At 41.7% G+C, this 22,276-nt stretch overlaps 1 protein-coding gene across 9 annotated transcripts in view; it reads right to left on the minus strand.

Moving 5' to 3' along the window:
- celf6 (CUGBP Elav-like family member 6) overlaps positions 1-22,276 on the minus strand; it is a 127,983-nt gene that overhangs the window by 43,631 nt on the left and 62,076 nt on the right. For all 9 annotated transcript variants that reach the window (XR_013778807.1, XM_079340035.1, XM_079340034.1 and 6 more), the window contains exon 3: positions 1,103-1,151. Coding sequence is in view for 8 of the 9 variants with exons in the window: in XM_079340035.1 (XP_079196161.1) it covers positions 1,103-1,151 (49 nt within the window). In the remaining variant the exon portion in view is untranslated. The remainder of the gene's footprint in view (positions 1-1,102; positions 1,152-22,276) is intronic.

Here is a 22,276-nt window from a genome sequence, read left to right on the forward strand (position 1 = left end):
CTGGATCTTAGTTTGAGATTTAAAATCAAATACTCAAACTATTCACATGTTTATGTGTAAATTATTTTGAAAATAGTTTAGTATTTCTCCCACCCACCTATCAAATATTGTCTCTGTTGTAAACCATTTTCATAAATTCATGCAGGTGTTTATTTATTGTTGTGATACACTGAAAACAGAATATATGAGAGTTATGTTGTTGTTTTTTACATTTTATTATTCCTGCAAAAGACAAAAGACCATACCTATTTTTCTCAAAAAACTTTTGACCTTATTCATTTGAACTGTATTAAAGCCAAAACATAATGTTTTTTCTTAAACATCTCACTTCATGGGCTCTTTTAAACTTGCTAGCGCTAAAACGAAATGTTTAATTCCCTTAAAAGACACGAATGACAGCCAATATAACTCTAGAAGAAGATGGATGGATCTGTGAATCTTTCCACCCCTAATATGCAAGGCACATGACATACAAAGACATTGATATTCAAGGAGTAAGCTGAGTAGGTATGTAGATGGAAGTACTACTGGTTAATTTAGAGGTGATTCTGTAGATTATGTCTTGATTTTGGAGGAGTGAATCCTTTAGCTGTGCTCTTTTTTTCCCAGACTAAAACACAGCTCATGTGTATAGCACATGGGGATCCACAGAAATAATCAAACGTCCCACTTTGCGTTTGTGTGGTTGTCTCTATCTATGTTTGAGCTGTGTGCCACTTCTGCCATGCTCTGTGAGCAAACTCGTTTGTCACTCAACTGAGATCAAGGGACGGAGAGTCCCCACTCGTCATTCATTTCTGTTGTCTCTTTCTCTTTTATTTCTCTCTCTTTTTCACTGTATTTTCTTTGAACCACTCCCAGTGACTGTGAACCTACCTGAGACAGCCCCTCTGCTGGCACAGATGGGAAGTCAATAGAAGCAAGTGACCTATATTACGGGCTACTACACTAACTCCCTGTGTGTCTCAAGTGAGAGCAGAATATTAAGGATTGAGTGTGCGCTGTGCCAGTGTATTTGTGTGTTTGCCTGTGTGTGTGTGTGTGTGTGTGTTTTCTAAAGGGGGGGTGTGCATGCAACAGAGACCAGGAGAAGGTTAATTACCTCCTCGTCCTTCGCTGTCGGCTGGCTTCACCTGGATGGGCCGGTTCATCTAGAGAAAGTGGTAAAAATTGAGGGAGAGAAAGAGAAGGGGAAATCCCAGGTTAGCATGAAACAAAAAGAGCAGTATCTACAATGTGTTAAGTGGGAAGAAATATCTGAAATGTGGCAGTTTTCCTGATATTGATATCCTGAGTGTGTCCCAGTCTTTGAGCTGAACGCAAAAATTCAACAGTTCCGATGCTGTAAAGGAAACTGTACGCTTGCTGTATGCCAGCATGTTTAATTAATCCAGGGCACTGCCTCTAGAGATGCCTAAATTCCCCTCACAGTTCAGCAGAATTAGCACTTTTCAATGTTGATGCCACACTGGGTGTCAGATGGCACTTGGAGATTAATGCCATTACATCAGCCACTCCCAGCCCCACAGGGAGAGGTCCTCTCAAGATGGCCCTTGCTCTTCCTGTCCCCTTCCTGGCTCCAGACTCACAGTCACCAGCTACATCCTGTTCATCCATGACCCTTTAGTAATCCCTCTCTCTCTGCCTCCATCCCTTCCTCAGGTCTCCCATTCCCCTCTGCAACTCACAAACAATATGCCACTTGACGGATGGCCAACAGCCCCCTGCCCCTGCCCCAGCATCCTCCTCCTCCTCCTGGAAGCTATTGAACAGTATATCTGTGAAATAGGCTTGTGAAAGGTTAATAGCAAGAAATCAATAAATAACCTTTGAAGATCCATTATAGTAAGCAAATCGTCACCAATATAAAAAAAAAAGAAATAAACCCAACATGGCTCTTTTTCCTCCCCTGTCAATGGTTTCATTTGTACTCCCTGCCCTATTGTATGAAAACAGAAAAAAATACTGTAGGCTACACCTTCTTCAATACAGGAATAATATCCTCTCATTCTCGCATGAAAAGATGGCTGTTTAGAGCCACCCTCAAAGACCATTGCTTATTTAGGCTACACACACATGTCATATTTGGCATTGTGTTTAATATTCAGCACAACATTTTTTGTATCTGCATACTCCGAACCAGGCCATGTGGACAAGTCCAGCATGTGAGTGCCAGTGAATGGCACACGACTCTGCCCCCCTCAGATCAGTCAGCGTGACTGTCTGCACAGTGGGTGTCAGGCCCTTAGGCAGTGCAGCCCTTGACAACAGTTGACCGCGGTCAAAATGTAGACCAAAGACTGCCATGGACATGTCTGTATGGACATGTGTATACATGGTGACACCCATGGGATGTATCGTACATGTCTAGCAATATGCTGTGACATGGGAACAAAGCTCTGAGAGATGACAGATACATCACAATGACAAGTGGATGGAGCTGTAGACAGAGGGGGAAAAGAATGCAGCTGCAGTCACACCCATACAGATTGACCTGCACAGATGCATCTCCACATCAGTTTAACCAAATGTAAGTTCTCATGCTATATAACGTGTCAAATCTAACCAATGGAGCCGAATACATCATGACTTGTTGTTTGACTGTGAACAGCATTAATAGGGTTACCAAATACTTAGAAAGAGACAATATTGTTCTGATGGAAGATTTAGAGATCCAGATGCACAGTCATTATTGTGTCAAGGACTGAATAGGGTACACAGGGAGTCACATCTTCAATCTAATAATTAATTCCTTTTATTTTGTAGAGAACTTGAGTAGAACTGGACTAAATGGTGAATAGACGGGGTAGAGTGGTAGGAGGGAGAAGCGGAAAGAGGGAGATATTTGGAAAAAAAGCACATTTAAATACTGTCTTAACAGTTATGGGATTACATCACAGTAAGATTTAAGTGACTTATATTTGTTTCAAGAGAAGATTTTTTTTTTCTTGTTAGCTCAAGTGACAAAGGTGCATTGTTTACAGTTTTTAAGCATTAAAAAGCCAAACAGGAGCAGTTTCATTCTATTAGTTGTTCTGGATCACTGTCATCACTCCTGCTCTAAACATGTTTACATGTGCATCTGGGATAAAGTTCAGGTAGGCTGAGACATTGATGTATGAGAGTATTTGTGAGGGAGATAATTAAGGTCAGTGTGAGCATAAGCAACAAGTCAAGGTGTGATCTTAGCACATATTGGAAGTGTGTGTGCGACAGAAAAGAGTTTTAGGCCAGTCCCTCAGTCCCTGCCATGTGATCAGTCAGCTTCCAGGTCTTAAACAGCAGCGATTGGTTGGAAAGCCTTATTATTATCCCCTGTCCGACAGAAGCAACACAAGTCATTTGGGTTTGCTCGGCAACCAAGTGGTGGTGGCCAGCAGGCAGGCAAGTCTGGATGTTGTTCTTCAGGCTGTTAGCCAACCAACTGGCACTTTTCTTGTTCCTTTTTTTTTTGCTTTTACTTGGTCCAAGGAGGTCATAGTGAGAGGGGAGGAGAAAAACATTCTCGACTCCCACTTCCAGTATGTCCCACTTTCATGCCCCTTTTTAGTGACTGCATGTGACAATGAGTTTCTCAGAGCGAGTCTGCTGCAACTTTTTCTCCAGCAAATTCTAGAGTTCAACTTGATGCCTTACTACAGAACAGAACTGCCAAACTATGAATGGAGCTAAAATGCAAAGGGCAGTGCTTAAGATGCCTACTTTTACAGTATGTAGTGTCCTTTACACATATTTCCTTCTGTACACAGAGAAAAGTTTTCTAGTACAAAAATCTTTCACTTTAATTTGTTTTAAATCTCTCCACCTCTCCCTTTCTCTTTCTTTCAAACACACACAAACGCACGCACACACACACACACACACACACACACACACACACATACAAAAAGTCTAGGGGCTCAATAACAGCAGGTGGCTTAGGTGACATTTTAATCCCTTATTACTGAGTGCAGGATTAGCCAACAGATCAAGGCAGAGTTAATTATATGAATTCATCAGAGGCTGGGCAAAGAGGCAGCCTGCGTTCCCTAGGGCCAGGACCTACCCCCACCTCTGCCACCACCACCCACCCTTTGAGCTTACACAGATACACACACACTAAGGAAAAGGACAAATGACAAGCCGTCTGTCTGAGGAGCTAGCTAAAACCTTAATAGCGTAGAAGCAGGAGAAAGCTAAGATAACATATACAGTGGGGCCTCGCGAGACGCTGTAAGACAAATGACATCCACTATACCTTCCCGTTGGGCTCTTGGAAAATGAACTGCATAGACATTGGAGAGGACGACTGCAGACTTTTTTCATCCCACAGACGTACAGCTGCTGAGGCTAAAAGGAGTTCAACACCCCCCGTCTTGCTTTATCTTTGTCTCTCTCTGCCCCTTTGGCCTCCAAAACCAATATGCTTCCCACCACAGCCCCTTAATGGGTTGATCAATGCTGACAAATAGGCAGCTCATGCTGTCTTGCCTAGGAACTCACAGCTTTGTGTCTATGCACTTAGAGAGGCCCATCTCTCTTTTCCTCACATCACCCTTTTTCTGTCTCTCTCCTTCTTTCACTCACTTTTCCCCCTACATATATCCACCTCCTTCATGCTCTATTTCCTCTATGTCTATACATTCATTTTTTTTCTTTGTTCTAATCTCCAGGAGAAAATCTATATCTTTCGTTCTGTTATGATGAATAAAAGTCAACTGAAGCCACACAAGGCTTGAAAACTAACTGTGCATGGAAGAGAGAATCTTGCTTACATTTTTCTGGTGAAAGGCCTGTGTGTAAGTTTGAGAGCATTTGCCAAACGTGTTTGTGTGACTGTGTGTGTGTGTGTATGTTTTTCACCTGCTCTGTCTTTGGCCTGTCTGTCTCATTGATAGTGGGGCAGGGAGCTAGAGAGACAAGGACATTGCTGGCCTTTGACCTTGTTAGACCATGCATTATGAATTCCACCGATCACAAAATGTGTATTTTTCCAGACACTTCAAGAAACAGAAAAACGTTATTTCAGAACAATGACAAAAAGGTGAAGGTTTTATGAAACTTATGAATTTAATGACCAGAGACACAAAAGACTGGATGTTTTCTGAGTACATAAATTTAAAGTCTCAAACTTTGTACCTGACTCATTAATTGTCCTAAAAGTGTTTGATAATGGTCAAGTTAAAAAGACGGCAATCCTGCTGCAAACATTTTGCAGATGATCATTCCATAAAACGGCTTTAAGCATTGGCCCATTGCAGGCATATGCAGGAGCACCGGTAAATGTGTGTTTGCGGGGATACTGAACGTCTTTTGGCAATGTGTTATTTTCAATGATACACTTTTCATTTATTTGTGAGATTAATAAAGTAAAACTCATTAAGTTCTGGCTGCAACATGCAACAACAAAGCCTCTACTGCCAACTCTGTGATTGAGCATTACTGTTTTTGAGCCTTGCAAAAAATTCCCAGTTCCCCCCAAATAATCCTATTTACATGTCTCTCTCCCGAGAGAACTGTTGGAATTAGTTGTTTCTCTTCCAAAACAATTAACTTGTTTTGTGACTCATCTCACATATAACTGGAACAGTTACACCCATGTTTATTCTCTAAATCATGATGTTGTTCATCAAACCTACTGATGGTGTTTATCTTATTTAAAATGCAATGAAAAAAATACAGTTTCTTTTGAAAAAAAAAAATTTAGTAGAGAAGGACTTCATGCATTAAATTGCCAATGTTACCCAGAGATTGCTGTAACTGGAATGCATGCTATGTCAATATGATGAACACACTGTATTAGAGCCAAAACCTTTCGATATTTAAGAGTAAACAAATAATATTGTACAGAATATAATAATGGAAAAAAGTCAATTTATTTTAGTTATCTAATTTCATTTCAAAAATCTGATGCAAAGTCAATTTGGTTTTATGTCATCAGGTATCGTTCAACTGTTATGTGGTCCTTGCTTGATACCTCTCATTATCATTCTGTGGTTTCTCCATTAATGAATTCATTGGAGCTGTTGATGCTATTCGCAGCCTTTTAAGCTCAATTAAAGACGTGAAAGCATTCTGACTTTTCTTAAAGGGCTGGTTGAGTCCAAACTGGAATATGAGGATGCTAAGACCCCGACCTGTGACCATTCTAAAGCCACAATAAGTGTCCTGACCTCTGTCACTATTATCAGTGCCTTTGGAGGTTTAGGTAATTAAGAGTATTTTCCTCTTGCATTGAATGGTATTGGCATTTCTGTCAATAGTCACTTTAAAGGGCTTTGGTAAGATTGTAATTAGTTTAGTTGTTGTTGTTTACTTTAGATATGGATTTTTTTGTCCTCAAGGTAAAGATGGAAAGAAAATTGTCACCACAAACAAAGTACAAAATTCCTTGATAAAGCCTCTCTGAATCTGAGTATAAGCTCCCAGATCATGCACACCTTGCACTGAAGCAGCGCAAGTAAGTGCTTCCATCACCCATGGCTCGCATGTCAGGACATCCTGCCCCTCATGTAGAAGAGAAACAGGGCCAGCGCAGCGGGAAAGAGCCTTCCTCTCAAATTGGAGTGTGAGTTCACAACAGCCTCCCCGGGAGCCCGACAAGTCAGGGGCGTTTGGGGCCTGCCGTGTGTGTTGGAGGAGACGGGTTAGATAGAGCTGAAATGATCACACACTGCCTGTCTCCGTTCGAAAACACATCAAGGAGGGTTGTGTCTGTCTCACAGTGAAGAAGAGGGAGACGGGGCGCTGACAGCTCAGCTGGCAGTGAAATATGGCCTATATTTAGCCCAAGGCCCGTGCTCCTATTTAAAGACGAAGTACATGGGGGCGGTTTGGGAAGGGAGGGGAGCAGGAATGACAAAAAATTGTAGCCTGTATCCAGCTAACACATTTTTCTCCCTGATGATAATGATGTCATGTCATTGAGGAAAATGTTCATCTGTTTTGTCACTGTAATCTCTGTCCTTTTCTGCATAATTACCTTGGCAATTAAATCCCACCGGAGCAGGATTTTGGATTTTTAATTTGTATCTGAATCTTGTATTGGCTCTCTGGTCCTCTGGGAGACCAAACCGAACATTAGAACCAATGCCTTCCAACTCAATCCTGCGTGGCACACTACAACCTGTCTTCTTGAGGACCCAGCCTAGATAGCCCAGCCTAGATACATAAAAACCCAATTTTTCCCCTTTTTTTTTTTCTTGATTTTTTTCTCTTTGGTTGCCCAGCAGGCTTACTCTTGAGGGAGGACAGAGTCAGACAGAGACAGAAAGTGGATGAGAAATCGAGCCATCATGCTATCCCCTGCTCCATAAAGCCCCTGTTCTTCCTCTGACTGCCGATGGATGGCTGTGTAGATCACTGCAACCAATGGCTGATGCACTATATTACATTTATTGCCCCCTTTTTTTTCCCTCCCTTTACCCCTCCCTCCTCTTCCTGTGGATATGAGGGGGGTTGTGAAAAGAAGGACAGGGGGAGTCAGGGTAGAGGTGCATCGGGGGGAAGAGAGGGTTGACGATTCGACACAGTGAGACAAGACTAACAAATTAGTCAAAGTGACAGGGAGTTTTATGAGGTCTGCTCTGGTGAGGCGACTGCTGCTCTCTACCCTCTCTCTCTCTCTTCCACCTCTCTCTCTCTTTCATTCCCCGAGCCATGAGAACACCTCACCAGGGCCATGTGCATGTATGTGTGGTACTTTTATCTGTGAGTAAAAGAAAAAGAGAGTGGTGGAATACGGAGGATGAAAGGATTATGTGAGTATATATTTGAGAAATAGAGTGAACACGTGTTTATGCATGAGATTTGTGCAGGAAAAAAAAGATGTAAGGTGATAACAGAACACATCCGCCACTGCTGATGCATCCATTCAAACATAAAGGGTTAAATGCCCAGATACAACATAAAAGCCAGAGCACAGCAACAACCTGTTTCCTCCCCAGAAGCATCTATAACTCCAAAAGACAACAGTAAAATGAATTCAGCTTGGCCAGGAAAAGAACTAAAGTATCTTACATTTTAAAGAGGAGTGGGTGAGTAATAATAAGTTGAGTACAGTTACACACCACGCATCTGTCAGTTTTGTGTCAAGGGACGGTCAAGGGACTGAGCGTTAAATGCAGCCACTGCTACAGCTAACATGAGGCTGTAGGAGGACACACGTTTCCGCAGACTTTCAACTTGTGCACATAGACGTGCCTAATCACGCACACAACACCTGGAAAACACTCTAAAGAGCACATGAAACCAGAAAAAGCATAGTATGGGACCTTTAAATAGAAAAAAAGAGTATCTACATGGTAAGATTTCCACAATGAGATAATTTAAAGTTACCTTAAAAAATCCCTCAAATCATCACAGTCAAAACACAATAAATAAAACGTTGAGTGTGATGACAGTAAGAGCAGACATGAAGTAAAGCTTTACATGTCTGTCAGACGTAATTGGGTCGAGATTGTACAAATGCTATTGTGTTTACCCGACAGAGTAGATAGTCAGCGCTCTCCTTCAAAGCAGATGTTCGACCAAGTTTTCTTTGGGATACTTACTTCTCCTGAGAAGAGTTGTAAACACACCACAAAGAAATAAGAGATTTATTCATCCAAACTTACTCACAGGGCTGGTGATCGTTATAGAAGGAACAAGCTTTAAGATGCTCATCAAACCAGCCCTATCATACTTAAATAGTGTCATAAATACACAGAGCAGCACAGACACTGAAATAAAATAAAAGTAATCATGCGGCGCAGAACATATATTGTTGTAATGTCAATAGGGGAATATCATCGCATACAAAATATTCAGGCATGTGGGTTACAAGCATATGCTCGGTTGCAAACAAATGCATAGTCATCTACAAACACATGCTAGAAAACTTGTGCTGAGATGTCTTAAGACGGATACTTACACACACACACACACACACACACACACACACACACAAAACCCTGCAAGTGTGCTCCAAGAAGCCGTTAGCACAGAGGGCTGTTTGTGAAAATGATCACATCAATCGAAGTGATAGATAAAAGACTGGGAGCAATTGATAAAGTGCCACAATTATTTGGAAGACAAATGGCTGAATTTGCTTTTGAAATTGGACTGGATCTCAGTGCAATGGAACAGAACTCATCATCATCAATGAGCCTGCCATTAGATTGCTTTCTGTCACAGGCCAATATCAACCCGGACAATTGGATCCATCTGCCAAATGGGATCAAATAGACCTACTCACACAACCTCACCGGTGATGTATAGTGACCATGTGAGCAACATATTACCCTGCAAATGCACAATAAATCATTGTGTATGTTGTAGTGTAAGCTTCAGCATAACATTTTCCATCAGAGTCCCAGTGTGAGTGTGCTCAATAGAAGTGATTCGAGATACATTAAAGGAGCATGAGTTTGACATGTAGAAAATGATCACACTTGCAATACAGTGAGGAAGAAAAAAACTCATGATGTTTGAATACCACCAATGAACCCATCAATTCATATAATGTATGTTAGATGATTGTATAGAAAAGCTATAGTGTGGATATCTTGAGATGGATGAGCTTTTAAAGGCTGACTTGAACAGCAGGGAGAGGAATCTTTTTCTCACATCGTCCAACAACACCAGGACATTTTTCTTTCATTATTATTATTTAAAAGAATATTTGCCAAGTTGCAACTCATAAAAATTGCACTATCCTTTCCCATAATTTATTTAAGCCTATAAATCCTTTGGCTTTTGCAGTTATACGCCTCATAATGATGCATTGGTTAACACGGCCTGAATACTTGAGCCACATAAAAATGGTAATAGATTAAACCAGGGGTGTGTGTTGAAGTGCAGTGTGTGTGTGTGTGTGTGTGTGTGTGTGTGTGTGTGTGTGTGTGTGTGTGTGTGTGTGTGTGTGTGTGTGTCTACCTGTGTGCCAGTGCAAGCTGAGCAATCAGTAAAGAAGTATTACTGCAGCTTAGACAGGCCTTAGTAACTAAAACACAGTATCAGCATGCATGGTATCTTCTACCACGTAAACGCAAAAAGCAACAGAACGCAGGTTTTAGGGGAACACACAAAGTAATGTTTTGTTCTGGTGAAGAAGTGACATAGGCCTGATGATTCAGAGGAAGCATGAACATAGGCTGTTATTAAGTTAGAGGAAAGCTGACTGATTGTTTATGGTCGTAGATAGGGCCAGAGAAAACATCTCTGCATCTAAAATTAGTTGTTTACCTTTTCTATCCCTGGTGTCTGGATCATGTTTGACGTCTACTGCTTCTCGTTCACATGCACCATAAATCATACACATCTGCTCCAAGCTGTAAATCTGTCAGTGACGATGAAACCATAGTTATGTCTTGATTTTGTGATTTGTTTTTATTGTGTTTATTATACAACATGACAGACACATAATATTATCTCAGCAATTTATACTGACATATATATATAGTGTTTTCAGGCCTTTTTTGCCCTTTACTGACCTTACTATGAAAATATACAAGTGTCAAGTGTTGTCTTGTGTTCTTTTTTTTTTCTAAAGTGAGGACTGGCTGTCTCTGTGGAAAGTGAAAGACAAACTTAAATGAAATGTCATTCAACTTTTCCAGACACATAACTCTTCCCCAGGCGTCTCCTCATGTCTTTTTCAACCAAATTTGCAATAAAATAATCTTATTTCTGCCTGTCTGTGAAGACCTGTGTATAAATGCCCTTCATCATCATGTCCAGGCTTGTTTTATACTCATTGTCTCGATCAAACTCGAGCGCTCACATAGATACATGTGGGCAATCAGTCATGCATTCGCACATGCACTCTGGGCCCCACACACACATACACGTACAAGCACGCACACACATACACATTGTTGGTGTGCGGTCAGTGTCTGGGGGAGCTCTGCAGGGACCTGTGCTGTCAGAGAGTCGACCACAGTGTCCCTGGTCTCTGCTCCACCTGCTGTGACAGCTAATTAGGCCCAGCCACAAAGGCTGGTCTGTCTGGGTGTTGGAGTGGGAGTCGTGGCATGGCACGCCAGGGCATGGCTTTGGATGGCATGGAGATCGCTCGACCAGCTGATAAGGTGCCCTGGCTTTTTTTTTTTTGTGAGGACACGTTTAACCCTGGAACACCAACGACCACAGCAGTGTTTTCTCCTCGTTGTTTGGTTCCCCTTCAGTCATTAATTACACTCACACACTTCTATTAGTCCTCCGTTTAAGCTAATCATCAAGCAAGACCCTCCGCTGACATCATTAGCTATCGTAACAAGCCTCAGCATTTTGGGAGGGGTCCTTCAGAGCCGTTTATGAACATTAACCCTTACCAAGCTGTAATGAGCCATTCTTATCTTATAGCGCACCTCAGGGCCTTTTGTCCTGTCACTGTCATCCTACTTTCCCCAGCCTGTTCTTATTGCACCGCTGTCATTAGAAGATCCCAGCAGCAGCTATAGCACCAAAGCTGTGGTTGCTTCAGGCAGAAAAAGGAAGTTTAAATAGCATAGCAGGAAGTTAACACTGCAAGGGGAGCAATGTATTTTTGGGTGGGCTGGGGATCAAAGGCGCTGAGGAAATGGGATGAGACAGGCTGGTCTAAGCCCCTTGGGTGTGTTTGTTCCTTTGAGTGTGTGTGCCTCAAATTAGATATGAGGAGAGGAAGGAGACACAGGTTGAAGATTGTGACAGGGACCTCAGCCGTTTTGCCTGGACCAGCAGGGAATGCTGGGAGGGAGGGAGGCCCCCTGAGCAACTGTGCAACCTCCTGTGGTTTGAGCCGCTGTCTGGACTTAAAATTAAAAAAACCCAAACCCACACAGATGTAAATACACAGACCTACACACACTGAACTGAAATTTGCCAATTGTCCTCAGGCTATAAAAATGCTTACTTCAAAGTTTGTGCTATCATTTTTGATTATCGCACTCCACCGTTATGCACAGACATGTAAATACAAACACATTCAATCCTAACTTCATGCTGCTTGCACATAAGTCCCCCTCTTATTGTGAAGACTTTCACATATTGACACCTGATGCTGATATCTGTTATCTATTTATGTGTTTAAGAATGTGTATTTGTGCCTCATTTATGCCATTTCATGCACAGATAAACAATATTATGTAAAAGTGAATCAAAACTACCATTCCAGGCTCTCTCCAAAATGTTAAAATTCTCAATTATCAAAAATGTACATTTAAAAATCTACAAAAAAAGTCCCTGAATGTATATCCCTAAACATAACAACAATATAGGGATGAACATTCAATGAGTGGTTCCTTGTGGTAGGCACAAATTAAGTAAGTAGTAAAGCCGGGAAAGATTCACAAATTACAGACCTGTACCGTCTTACTTTTTGGTACCCTTTGGGTTGGAGTGCCAAGTATATCAATCGGACCCTAAAGAGTGGAGCTAAACACTGCAGTCGGTTGATTGGGAAAAATAATGTTTACTGTGAAACGTTTGTCTTCTTTGTTGAATTTATTAGTGGGGTACACTGTGTCACACTGTGATGACGTTATACTATCATGTAGCTGACGTGGCTATCAGCTCCTGGTGTACACACCGCCAACCAACTAGGGCACAGGATCAGGCTTTACCGAACCAAACGGTACCAAAAATGAACTGATCCATACCAGACCGCTTGATGGAAACAGAGCTATTGTTTATTACATCCACTGTATCTTTATCAGCTGTATATTTCATGGATGAAAGAAGACATTAAATAAGCAAAATGTGTAGAAAAGCACCACAAGAAAAAAAAAAAAAACCTTCATTAGACTCATGTACACGCTTCAAGTTGAATCTGATGGCACAATCCTCTCCAATTACTGCATTCCAAAACTTGTGCTCAGGGCAGCGGGTAGCCCTCTCTACCAGGCTGGCTGTATGGTACCCGGATTGACTGCTCATGGTTGAAAACATCTTGCGCTCTCATTGTCTCTCTCTGTCTCACACACATCCCTTGTAACCATTGTTGACTAGTAACTGAGTATTTCTGTCCTCTTAGCTGTAATTTAGCAGTATATGCATGCACTACTGCTCTCTGCAGGCTACCGATGCTGAACCGTGTGAAACAAGGCTTTAAAGTCGTCTCTGAATAATGTTGCCGTGTTGGCGAACGCTGTGACACATAAAGCTGCTGTGCAACTTTGAAGTGCAAGACATTTTAAAGATGTTGATGTTGGCTCAAGCACAACTTTTCAAAACAGTAAAAACACAACCTGCCGTGCTCTGTGTTCAACACTTAAATATGTTAGCGTACCTTTGTTTGTTTGTTTGCTGTTTGACTCATTTGTTGACTCATTTTACTCATTTGCAAACCCACACCAAACAATCATGCATGCGTGTAATTTGTCTCAAGAGAGGTTTGGGATGAAAAGGGTTAACACACTATTTTCTAGCTCTTATCGGTGCTTGTAAAAGGATAAGGAGAGGAAAAGTGAGAGATAGAGAGAGGGTGGGGCGAGAGAAAATGCCATTTGGGGGGAGAGCCAAGTGGGTCTGCTAAACGAGTGGATTCTTATGCAAATACATGCTAATTAATGCGCACAAGGCAGTGGCAGCGCCCGAGGCTGCTTTGATTGGCAGTTGCAGGTCTGTGTGTGCTGAGGAGGGACGCTTGGCTCCGGGTGCTTCTGTAAAAGTTGGGCACGGCTGCCTCTCCATGTTCTACATGCTCTGGATCCACCAGCTGCACACGTCTGTAGCCTTGCCTCTCCACCGGACTAGTCCCAGCAAACCAGCAAGGCTCACGTCCAAAAAACTCTCCACACACCAAGAGCTCCGCTCAGCCAGCTTCAATTCCTCCATGTCTGGAAGCAGCCAGGGCATCATTATAAAATCAATGCCCCAGCTTCATCTCGCCTGGCTGTTTGTGTGTGTGTGTGTGTGTTTGTGTGAACTGGAGGGGCAGCATTCTGGGCTTGTTTGTGTTGATTCTAGGGGGTGTATGCGAGTGGCAGAACAGCAGAGCAGCCGATGCAATGCTCTCAACACTCACTAATGGGCTGACAGAGAGGCTTGAGGTCAGGGCCTCCCATTACTTCAGGAGGCAAACTGGCTAAATGAATAGGAACCTGCACCCAGCTAGCACCCAGAGGAAATGTAAATGCCATTTGTTTCTGTGGCAAGGTGTTGTCATGCAGAGCAGTTGTACATCTTGATAATGTAAACATAAATTCCTGAATACAGTGATGCCAGAGTAATTGGGTGGCTGTTATTTATCATTTTTTGGCAGTTTTTATTATTTGCAAGACTGGAGGAAGAAAAAAAATTAGGCGGGCAAGGATGAAGCCATTGCTCCATCTATTACTCATTGCACAGGCCCCCAGGCCAATAAGAAAACACTTGGAAATCACTAACTGAAAGAAGAACATGCTCCCCTAAAAGAATAGTTCATTTTATGTGCCTTCATAAATATACTCTGGTTTCTTGGAATGAAACAACCGAGGCATTTTGCCCACTATTTGTCTAAAATATTACACTGTATCGTAGTGCTCATGCATATGTGTTATAAACAACTCATCCTAATGTACAAAACTGCTTTCCATCATCCACACAGCACATGTTTGTGTACCCTCATGACAAGAGCTGCTCCCCCCCCCATCCTTTCACACGTGCCAAAGGAGAATGGATATTTTTAAAGTCTGCAATTATACACTCGGCAGAGTGTAGGCAGCAAAATTATTTGGTTGGCAACACCAGCACACCAATCCCACACTACCCTGCACACCCTATCTCAATGGGAAATAAAGCAGAACCATTTAGACAGATCTGGAACAAACACATCCAAACCTTTTGTCTGTCACACCTGGGAACTGCAAATGGATTCTCATCATACAGTAGATTGAAAATGTATGCTTATTTACACCTGCTTCCCTGTCTTTCCAAATACTACAGCCATTTTAGCCAACCACGAAGTGGCCCTATAGGTGACCACAGGGCCTTCGTTCATCTGTCTCCCCTTTCTTTATATTTGATTACACCAGAGACACGTTGTGATGCTCCCTCATACCCCATCACACGCCACCCAGCGCTGGCGCTTTTTTTTTTTTAAAACAGCACACACACGCCATATGCATATTTCATCCCTCCCCTCTGTCACTGAAGAAGCAATGAATAATACATCTTTTATTGTATTATTGCAAGAGATTTGTAACACTTGAAACAGAATGCAATATGCAGTTTATCTCCGTGCATGGCGAACACAAGGTGCTTCCGTAGCGTCTGTCTGTGTCACCCGGCGAGAGGGGAAGAAAAGAGGAGAACAGAGGAAACAAGCGCGTGTGACTGCTGACAGTCCATCAGCCTCCTGCGGCAATTATACTCCCGGGCTGAAGGGTCGGGTGCTGAGGCTGGTAACGGCCTTCGTAACTATCTTCACAACTAAACAAAGGACGTGTCATTTTTAACATGTCTATGTATATTGTCTTGCTGTTGTTTGCTGCAGCTAATGCTGGCATACATTTGGTGTTGATATTGTTGGCAAAAAAAAAAAAAAAGTTCTGTTGTGACAATCCGGTGGTTATTTGAACAAGCTCTTTTTGCAACTCTGGTCTTTTTGCGCATACAGAACAACAACACATCATAAAACGTAGGAACACAAAAGTTCCTCCAACTACCCCATTAAACATTAAAGATATCATCAATGAAAGTTTGCTCTGCATACTTTTTCGAGCGTTTTGTTCAATTCACTAACCGTTCAAGACCTGAAAATTATTACATCCACATTCTGCAGACCTGTGCAGAAAATCTGGCATTATTAAAATCCCCCTTTAATCATCAAGCGCCTTTGTTTTGCTGCCATAACTCTGGTCCATTTTGAAATTTAATTTCCTGAAGTGGAGGGTCGAGAGCTGATGCCATTTTAAATGGAATAATTGAAGTTTTTTTTCTCCTCTGTACGTAGAGCAGGGGTGTTTGTCTGTCACAGCCCTGCCCTTTCTGTCCTCTCCTCGATGGACGGGTGAAAGCATGCTGGAAGCCTGCAGAAAGCCCTCTAGTTTCTATTGTTTAATTTGAAGAGTGGGCGTGAGGTGAGCTGCAAGAGGAAATACGTCTCGCTGTTGCTGTACACCACTTGAGAGCTCATTCACTGCCGGGGGCTATTGACCACACCGTGTCAGGTTCTGTTCGAGAAACACGTCCCTACACTGCACTTAAATTGCATTTGGACCTTGGCTGGGGTGAGCAAATGCCTGGCCAGAAATCAATGGGAGGATACAAGCCTCTGTGGACACAGAAAGGCGCTAGCTTTCATTCCAGCTATTGATAAATGCCAGGTACATTTCATCAGATGACTGTAGCTCACAGAGTTTCTGTTGACTCCTACTCATGCAGAATTTATGACAGGATGAGACTAAACTTACATGAAAGGTTTGATGTTTATCATCAACAGTTGGGATGTCACTCCAGTGAATTTCTCAGGATAGTCTGGAGCAGATAACTCTACAAAAACATCTTTAAGTAGATGGATAAATAAACATCGCATTCCAGCTTTGCTTCGCTGATCTGTGACTAACTGGATGGCCATTAAGGTAAAAAATTACAGTGTGTGAAACAGACTGGAACACATTGAGCATCGGCTCAGCATAATAGATTTACATTTCCTCATCAACTTCCTTATTCTTCCCTCCTTATTTTCCAAGGATTCAATATGGATCCGTTTAAAAGGGAGCCCAATAATGCATGTGAGTGACAGCATGAAGGTAGCAGGCTCGAAGAGAGCAGCTTTTCTCCTTCACCAAGAGAAGCATCTGTTGCGCTTGTGTTCCAATGTTATTTTCAGATAGCCTCTATTATTTATGGCTGATGAGATTCTATCCAATTTGCCAATCCACAGTGTTTACAGAGACATGGACGACACAATCACTTAACAAGGAGGACTCAAAGGGAGGCTTGCCAGCCTGCACATGTAGTTTCTGTTTTGAGAAATATATATATATGAAAAAGATTTGTTGCTGTGAGACACAGACCAATGCACATTTGTTTCAGTGAAATGTTGGCTTGCCTACAGACAGCCAGAGTCAGACATGTTAAAAAACACGTATAAACCTCCAAAGATACACTTATACACCTAATAAGTAAATTAAAATCTTATATTGTGGCTCGGCCGAAAAGATACAGCCTGAATTTAAACTGCTTAGTCTTGGTAAAGGGACTATATGTTTACTGTGGTGAGGATTACTCAAAGCTCTTTGAATAAAATTCTCTTCTCACCATGTAACAGAGCCACTAGATCCTCACATTATGCCTAAACACCTCTGCCTAAATACTGTGCCTAAACCTCAGATGAACGCGCATAAAGTTTGATGTGCCAGCTTTCAGCTTTGGGCTAGGTGGGCGAGTGCTATTTTCCAAGTAAAATAATGTACTGCAAGGGATTTTTTTGTGTGGCTTTTTTGGAACTCTTGCCGTTTCTCTGACTTCAGGAACTTCACAGAAAAGAGGATTTATTTATATCTGTATTTGTATGAAGGTTTGTATAAAAGACAAGAACTAAAAAATGGCACACACAAACATGCTGCCAAGAAAGTGACAACATAACAAAAGGATGAGAAAAGACAAAGACAGAGAATAAGAAAGTGGCAAGAGTAAAATGAGGCAACAGAGGGAAAGAGAAATAAAAAACAAAACAAAGCAAATTGAAAGAAAAAGAGAAAAAAAAAAGGAGAGAGAGAAGGCTACATGGAACCGACAGAGAGAAAATTAAAGGGGAATTGTCTTTGGCAACAAAAAACATCTCTCTATGATTGCTGTTCTCTTTGCAAATGACATATAGTGTCAGTTTTAGTCTGCTCCAAGCAGCAGATGTTTTGTCATATAAGGACAATTCAGATGCCAGGAGAGGAAAAAGAAATACTAAATTGCAAACAGTAAAGAAGTAACTTGACTTTCCAAATGTTCTAAACTGTCATATGTCAAACCGTCAGACTGCTCAGAGATTAAAACAAAACAAATATTTAGTTATTTGAGTTCTATGCATACTGGGGCACTGTCATCCATCAGTATTGCCTGAAGAGATGACAACAAAATCATTCTCAGAAATGAAACCCTCAATGTTGCCATAACTTTTTGCTTGTTAATACAGTTGCCCCTTGTATCATAACATTTAGATTTTTGTATTTTTTTTATGTAAGCAGTTGGATCTGTCTGTGATAACCTTTACTAAAAGAAAACAATGATTGCTGATGATCCTTGGCGTTCGCGTCTATTTGATTCCTCCACAAGTACACACACAACCAAGATGAAAGACAAACCAACAGGCTTTCTGTTCTCTGAAGTTGTATGAAGTTGTGACACATTTTTTTGTTTTTTTCCCTACTTGTTCTGTATGCCTGTCAATGTCCACAGTCTCCTATGCCCGTCACGGCAATAGGAACAAATCACACAAACCCACACTACACATCCTTTCCCTTTATGCCAGAGGATAACCCTGTGATGTTATACCCTTGCAGGGTGCAGCATCTATAAGCTCCTTTTTTGTCTATTGAAGAAAAGCGTTCCACTCTGGTAGATTACGGTCAGGGGCGATTAGGATCTTGCCTCACTGAAGCAGGGAAAAGGAAAAAAGGGACGTGCTCTGTGTAACCTAAAAAAGGAAGACGAAGCAGATAAAACAGATGAAATCCTTCCTTCACTCCTGAGCCTCCCGGCTGCTCAGTGGGTGTGGGGATCCCGATGTATGAGCAGCATCATTGGCTTCTCTGTCTGTCTTTTTTTTTTTTTTTTCCCCATAAATGTCTCCATCTTTCTCCTTGTCTTTTTTTTTTTGTTGTTACTCTGTCCCAGTTGAATCTCCTTGTCTCGTTTCTCACCTTCCTGATTTCAAAAAGAAAAATATCCCTTGCGTGTCTGTCCTTCACTCTGATCATTCTGCTGTCAGAATATTATCAGTGCACCGGGGCATCAAATGATACATTTTATGATGCTGGATGCTTGCATTTTTGTAAATCTAATATCAGCTCAGTCTGCTCTTGCACTTGTTGAAAATCAGTCAGGAAATGTTAACCAGTATGCCTAACATTGTGACTATAGGTCTGAAGGATCAAACATGTACAGTATATTAGATAAGAGTATAGTATTAGATATGAGTGTTATCTTCGTGGCAGTTTGTCCATATTATGAACATGAATAAAAATCCAAAAAGCTCTGACAACCTTACATGCATATATCTATAAAACCTATGCAGTATTTTGATTGTATCTTCTCATTAATTCCTTTATCCTTCTCATTTATCCTTTGTACACACTTACAAGTATATACAACGAGTATTTCTGTAAAGATTACAATAAATGATAAAAACAGATCAACCACACTAGGTTTTGAAAACAAATTTTGCTGCAACAATTTCGTTGCCGCAACATTTTTTAGTTTAAATGGGTGGCAGTAGCTCAGTCCATAGAGACTTGGGTTGGGAACCGGAGGGTCACCGGCTCAAGTTCCGACACGGACCAAGTCCGGAAATTGGTTTGGTAGCTGGATAGGTGCCCTTGCCAGTCCACTTCCTGAGCACTGCCGAAGTGCCCTTGAGCAAGGAATCGAACCCCAAAAAACTGATCTGGAGTGCTCGCTGTGGGCAGCCCCCTCACTCTGAGACCTCTCCATTAATGCATGTCACTAGGATCCTGTTTGTGCATGACTGTGTATCTCGGCCTTTATGTTCATTAGACAGTGTAAACTGAATTTCCCCTCATGGGATTAATAAAGCATGAATTATTATTATTATTATTATTATTATTATTATTATTATTATTATGAAACAGCAACAAACTATTTTAATGTTTGTTTGTTTGTTTTTTTATATTTAGAAACAAGCTGAATACATTTTATGAGGTTGGGATTTGGCACGTATGCCAGATGTCTGCAAGGTGAGCAATTGCAAGTATTTTAAGTCAAGGCAAAACGTGTGGAATAGAATAGTTCTCCCTTATCTTTGCTGATTTCATTGATCTAGAATGGTTCAGATCTCGCTGCACTGATTTAAGCTATCTGATGACTGAATGTGAATTATTAAAGTCGTGAGCTTCACCAAGTGATAGAATCCACAGCTTTGCTGTCACAGCAAATTCATGCACAAACATCATCCTAGAGCGAGTGCTTTAACAACCTCATCAACTCGGTGGAGATGCTGAAATCAAGAGGCAGTTCATTTCTGAGCCCTCCTAAAAGCCCATCATAACTATTTTGAAATGCAATGAGTTCTTCAAATCCCCAGGATACTTATTATAAATTCTAGTTAATGATGAAATATGTCACTCAAAAAAAACGTACTTTGACCATGGATATTGTCAATCATTCATCATTATGATCAGAAATTGACGTTTTGGTTTCCCACTTTTTATTCAGCTCTCAATGTTAATGTTGGAATGCCAAAAATCATCATAAACCAAGTTTCCAAATGCCATTAAAGACATAATTGTATTCTACTGATATGTGACTGAATGAACTTAATAATTTGCCATAGCAGAGTTCATCCACTTTGAATCTTGCAGGAGCAATGTTTGGCACCATTATTTTCACTCATTGTGAATGGTATAACAATCCTCTGGTGATATTTGTAATAGTTGCACGTCCTTTCAGGGGAATATGCTGTCGACCAAGAGATTATTACAGACCTCGCTTTGGTCACCAGTCTTAACCCTGCTTATTTACCTGAGGCAACCATCCCTATTTTATCTCTATCCTGTTTACCTTTCTTTGTTTCAGTAAAAATGTCTACTCAAAAATGAACCTACAGTAATTTGTACATGCATGGGGTTGTCTCAGGATGCAGGACATCTATTTAACAACCCCAAAAAAAGTTTGAGCATGTGATTTTACATGCTGGCAAATCCGTCATTGTTCGCCTGTTATCTCCCTGTCCCTTGTCTCCGGTGCGCTTACTCCCTTTGCTCAACCCGAGCAAGGAATCAACCATATGGCAAACCATCCCCTTACTACTGTGTGCTCTCCAACATCACCAGTCTTCTCCAACACCACACACACACAGAGGAGAAGACAAGAGTAAACCACATGGATGCTTCGGGTCCCGGTGCAATAGGGCAGGGTGGGTGACCAGAGCAGATGTCTCTCCCTTTCCCTATGCCTCTCTCACCCAACTCTCCTGGCAGAATGTGATGTCAGCCAATGCCAGCGCACTAGCCCGGGCACCACATTGACTAAAATGTATTCATACAGAAGTTGTCCATGGAGATTAAATGTCTCTGCGGTGTCTGCAGTTCGGGGTCAGAGTTGTCTGGTAACGAGGAGCTGCAGCACAAGCTCAGGGCAGACAATAAATCTTTTCTGTGTGCCAGCAGACCTGTGGACCCACAGCTCACCGAATGCTTTGTTTTTTAAATGAGCAGAGTTGACCTTAGCGGTGCATTAATGCACATTTCAGATGCAAAGACATTCTCTCCTTGCAAAAAAAAAAATATATAAAAAAGGACAGGAAAAGAAAGAAAAATGCCACTCCTGGCTATATAACAGAGAGTGAGAGAGAGAGGGAGAGGGTTAGAGCGGAAGAGAGTTTACTGTTATGACTGTTCACCTTTTTACCCCGACTGGCTGCAGAATTAATTCCAGTATCTGAATGGTAACGCTGATGTTTTGACTGAAAGATACTGCCAGTGCAATGATTTTCAATAAAGAGCTCTGAGCGCTTTACATGGTAAGAGACATTTGCCATTTGCAGTGGGAGGCCCGTTGGATCACTCGCTGAGGGCTTAGTAGGAAGAAAAACACACAGGGCTTTTATAGGGAGCTGATAGAATAGCCTCCGCATATATATGCTCTGTTGTACGAGAGCAGAAAATAAACACCATTCTCTAAACTCAGATTATGGCATGTTTTTATTCGAGCAGGAATTCAAATGATATTTCTTGTTGAAAATTAACAAAGCTTCTGATTGCAGCTGAGGTGATGTTGTCACTGCGCTGTCGTTTCATCTTTGACAGCAAATGATTGATAGCAATATATTTCTCTCAACTATGTTGGGTTCTTCCCCAATGCTAGTCCCCGGCCACCCCTGATTTGATTTGTCAAACCCCTGATCTGCTGTGCTCACATTGACCCATTAGGCCCACGAGCTTGAACAACCGCATGAAACAGAATACCAAGATGAAATGTGGGATGAAGGAAACACTAAAGGAGGTTTAGCAGAGGCCAGATTAGCCAAAACATTATTTTCCATGAAAAACCTTGTGATGTGAGGCCAAGGTCAAACAAGCAGACAGGGACAGCTGGAAGCAAAGACCAAGGCATCCCATCGGCAAATGGCCAGCCTTTGATCAGGCGCATCATTCCTGTCTGGAAGGTGACCCGCAAG

The sequence above is a fragment of the Symphodus melops genome (assembly GCF_947650265.1).
Source record: "Symphodus melops genome assembly, chromosome: 3".
NCBI classification, from domain to species: Eukaryota; Metazoa; Chordata; class Actinopteri; order Labriformes; family Labridae; genus Symphodus; species Symphodus melops.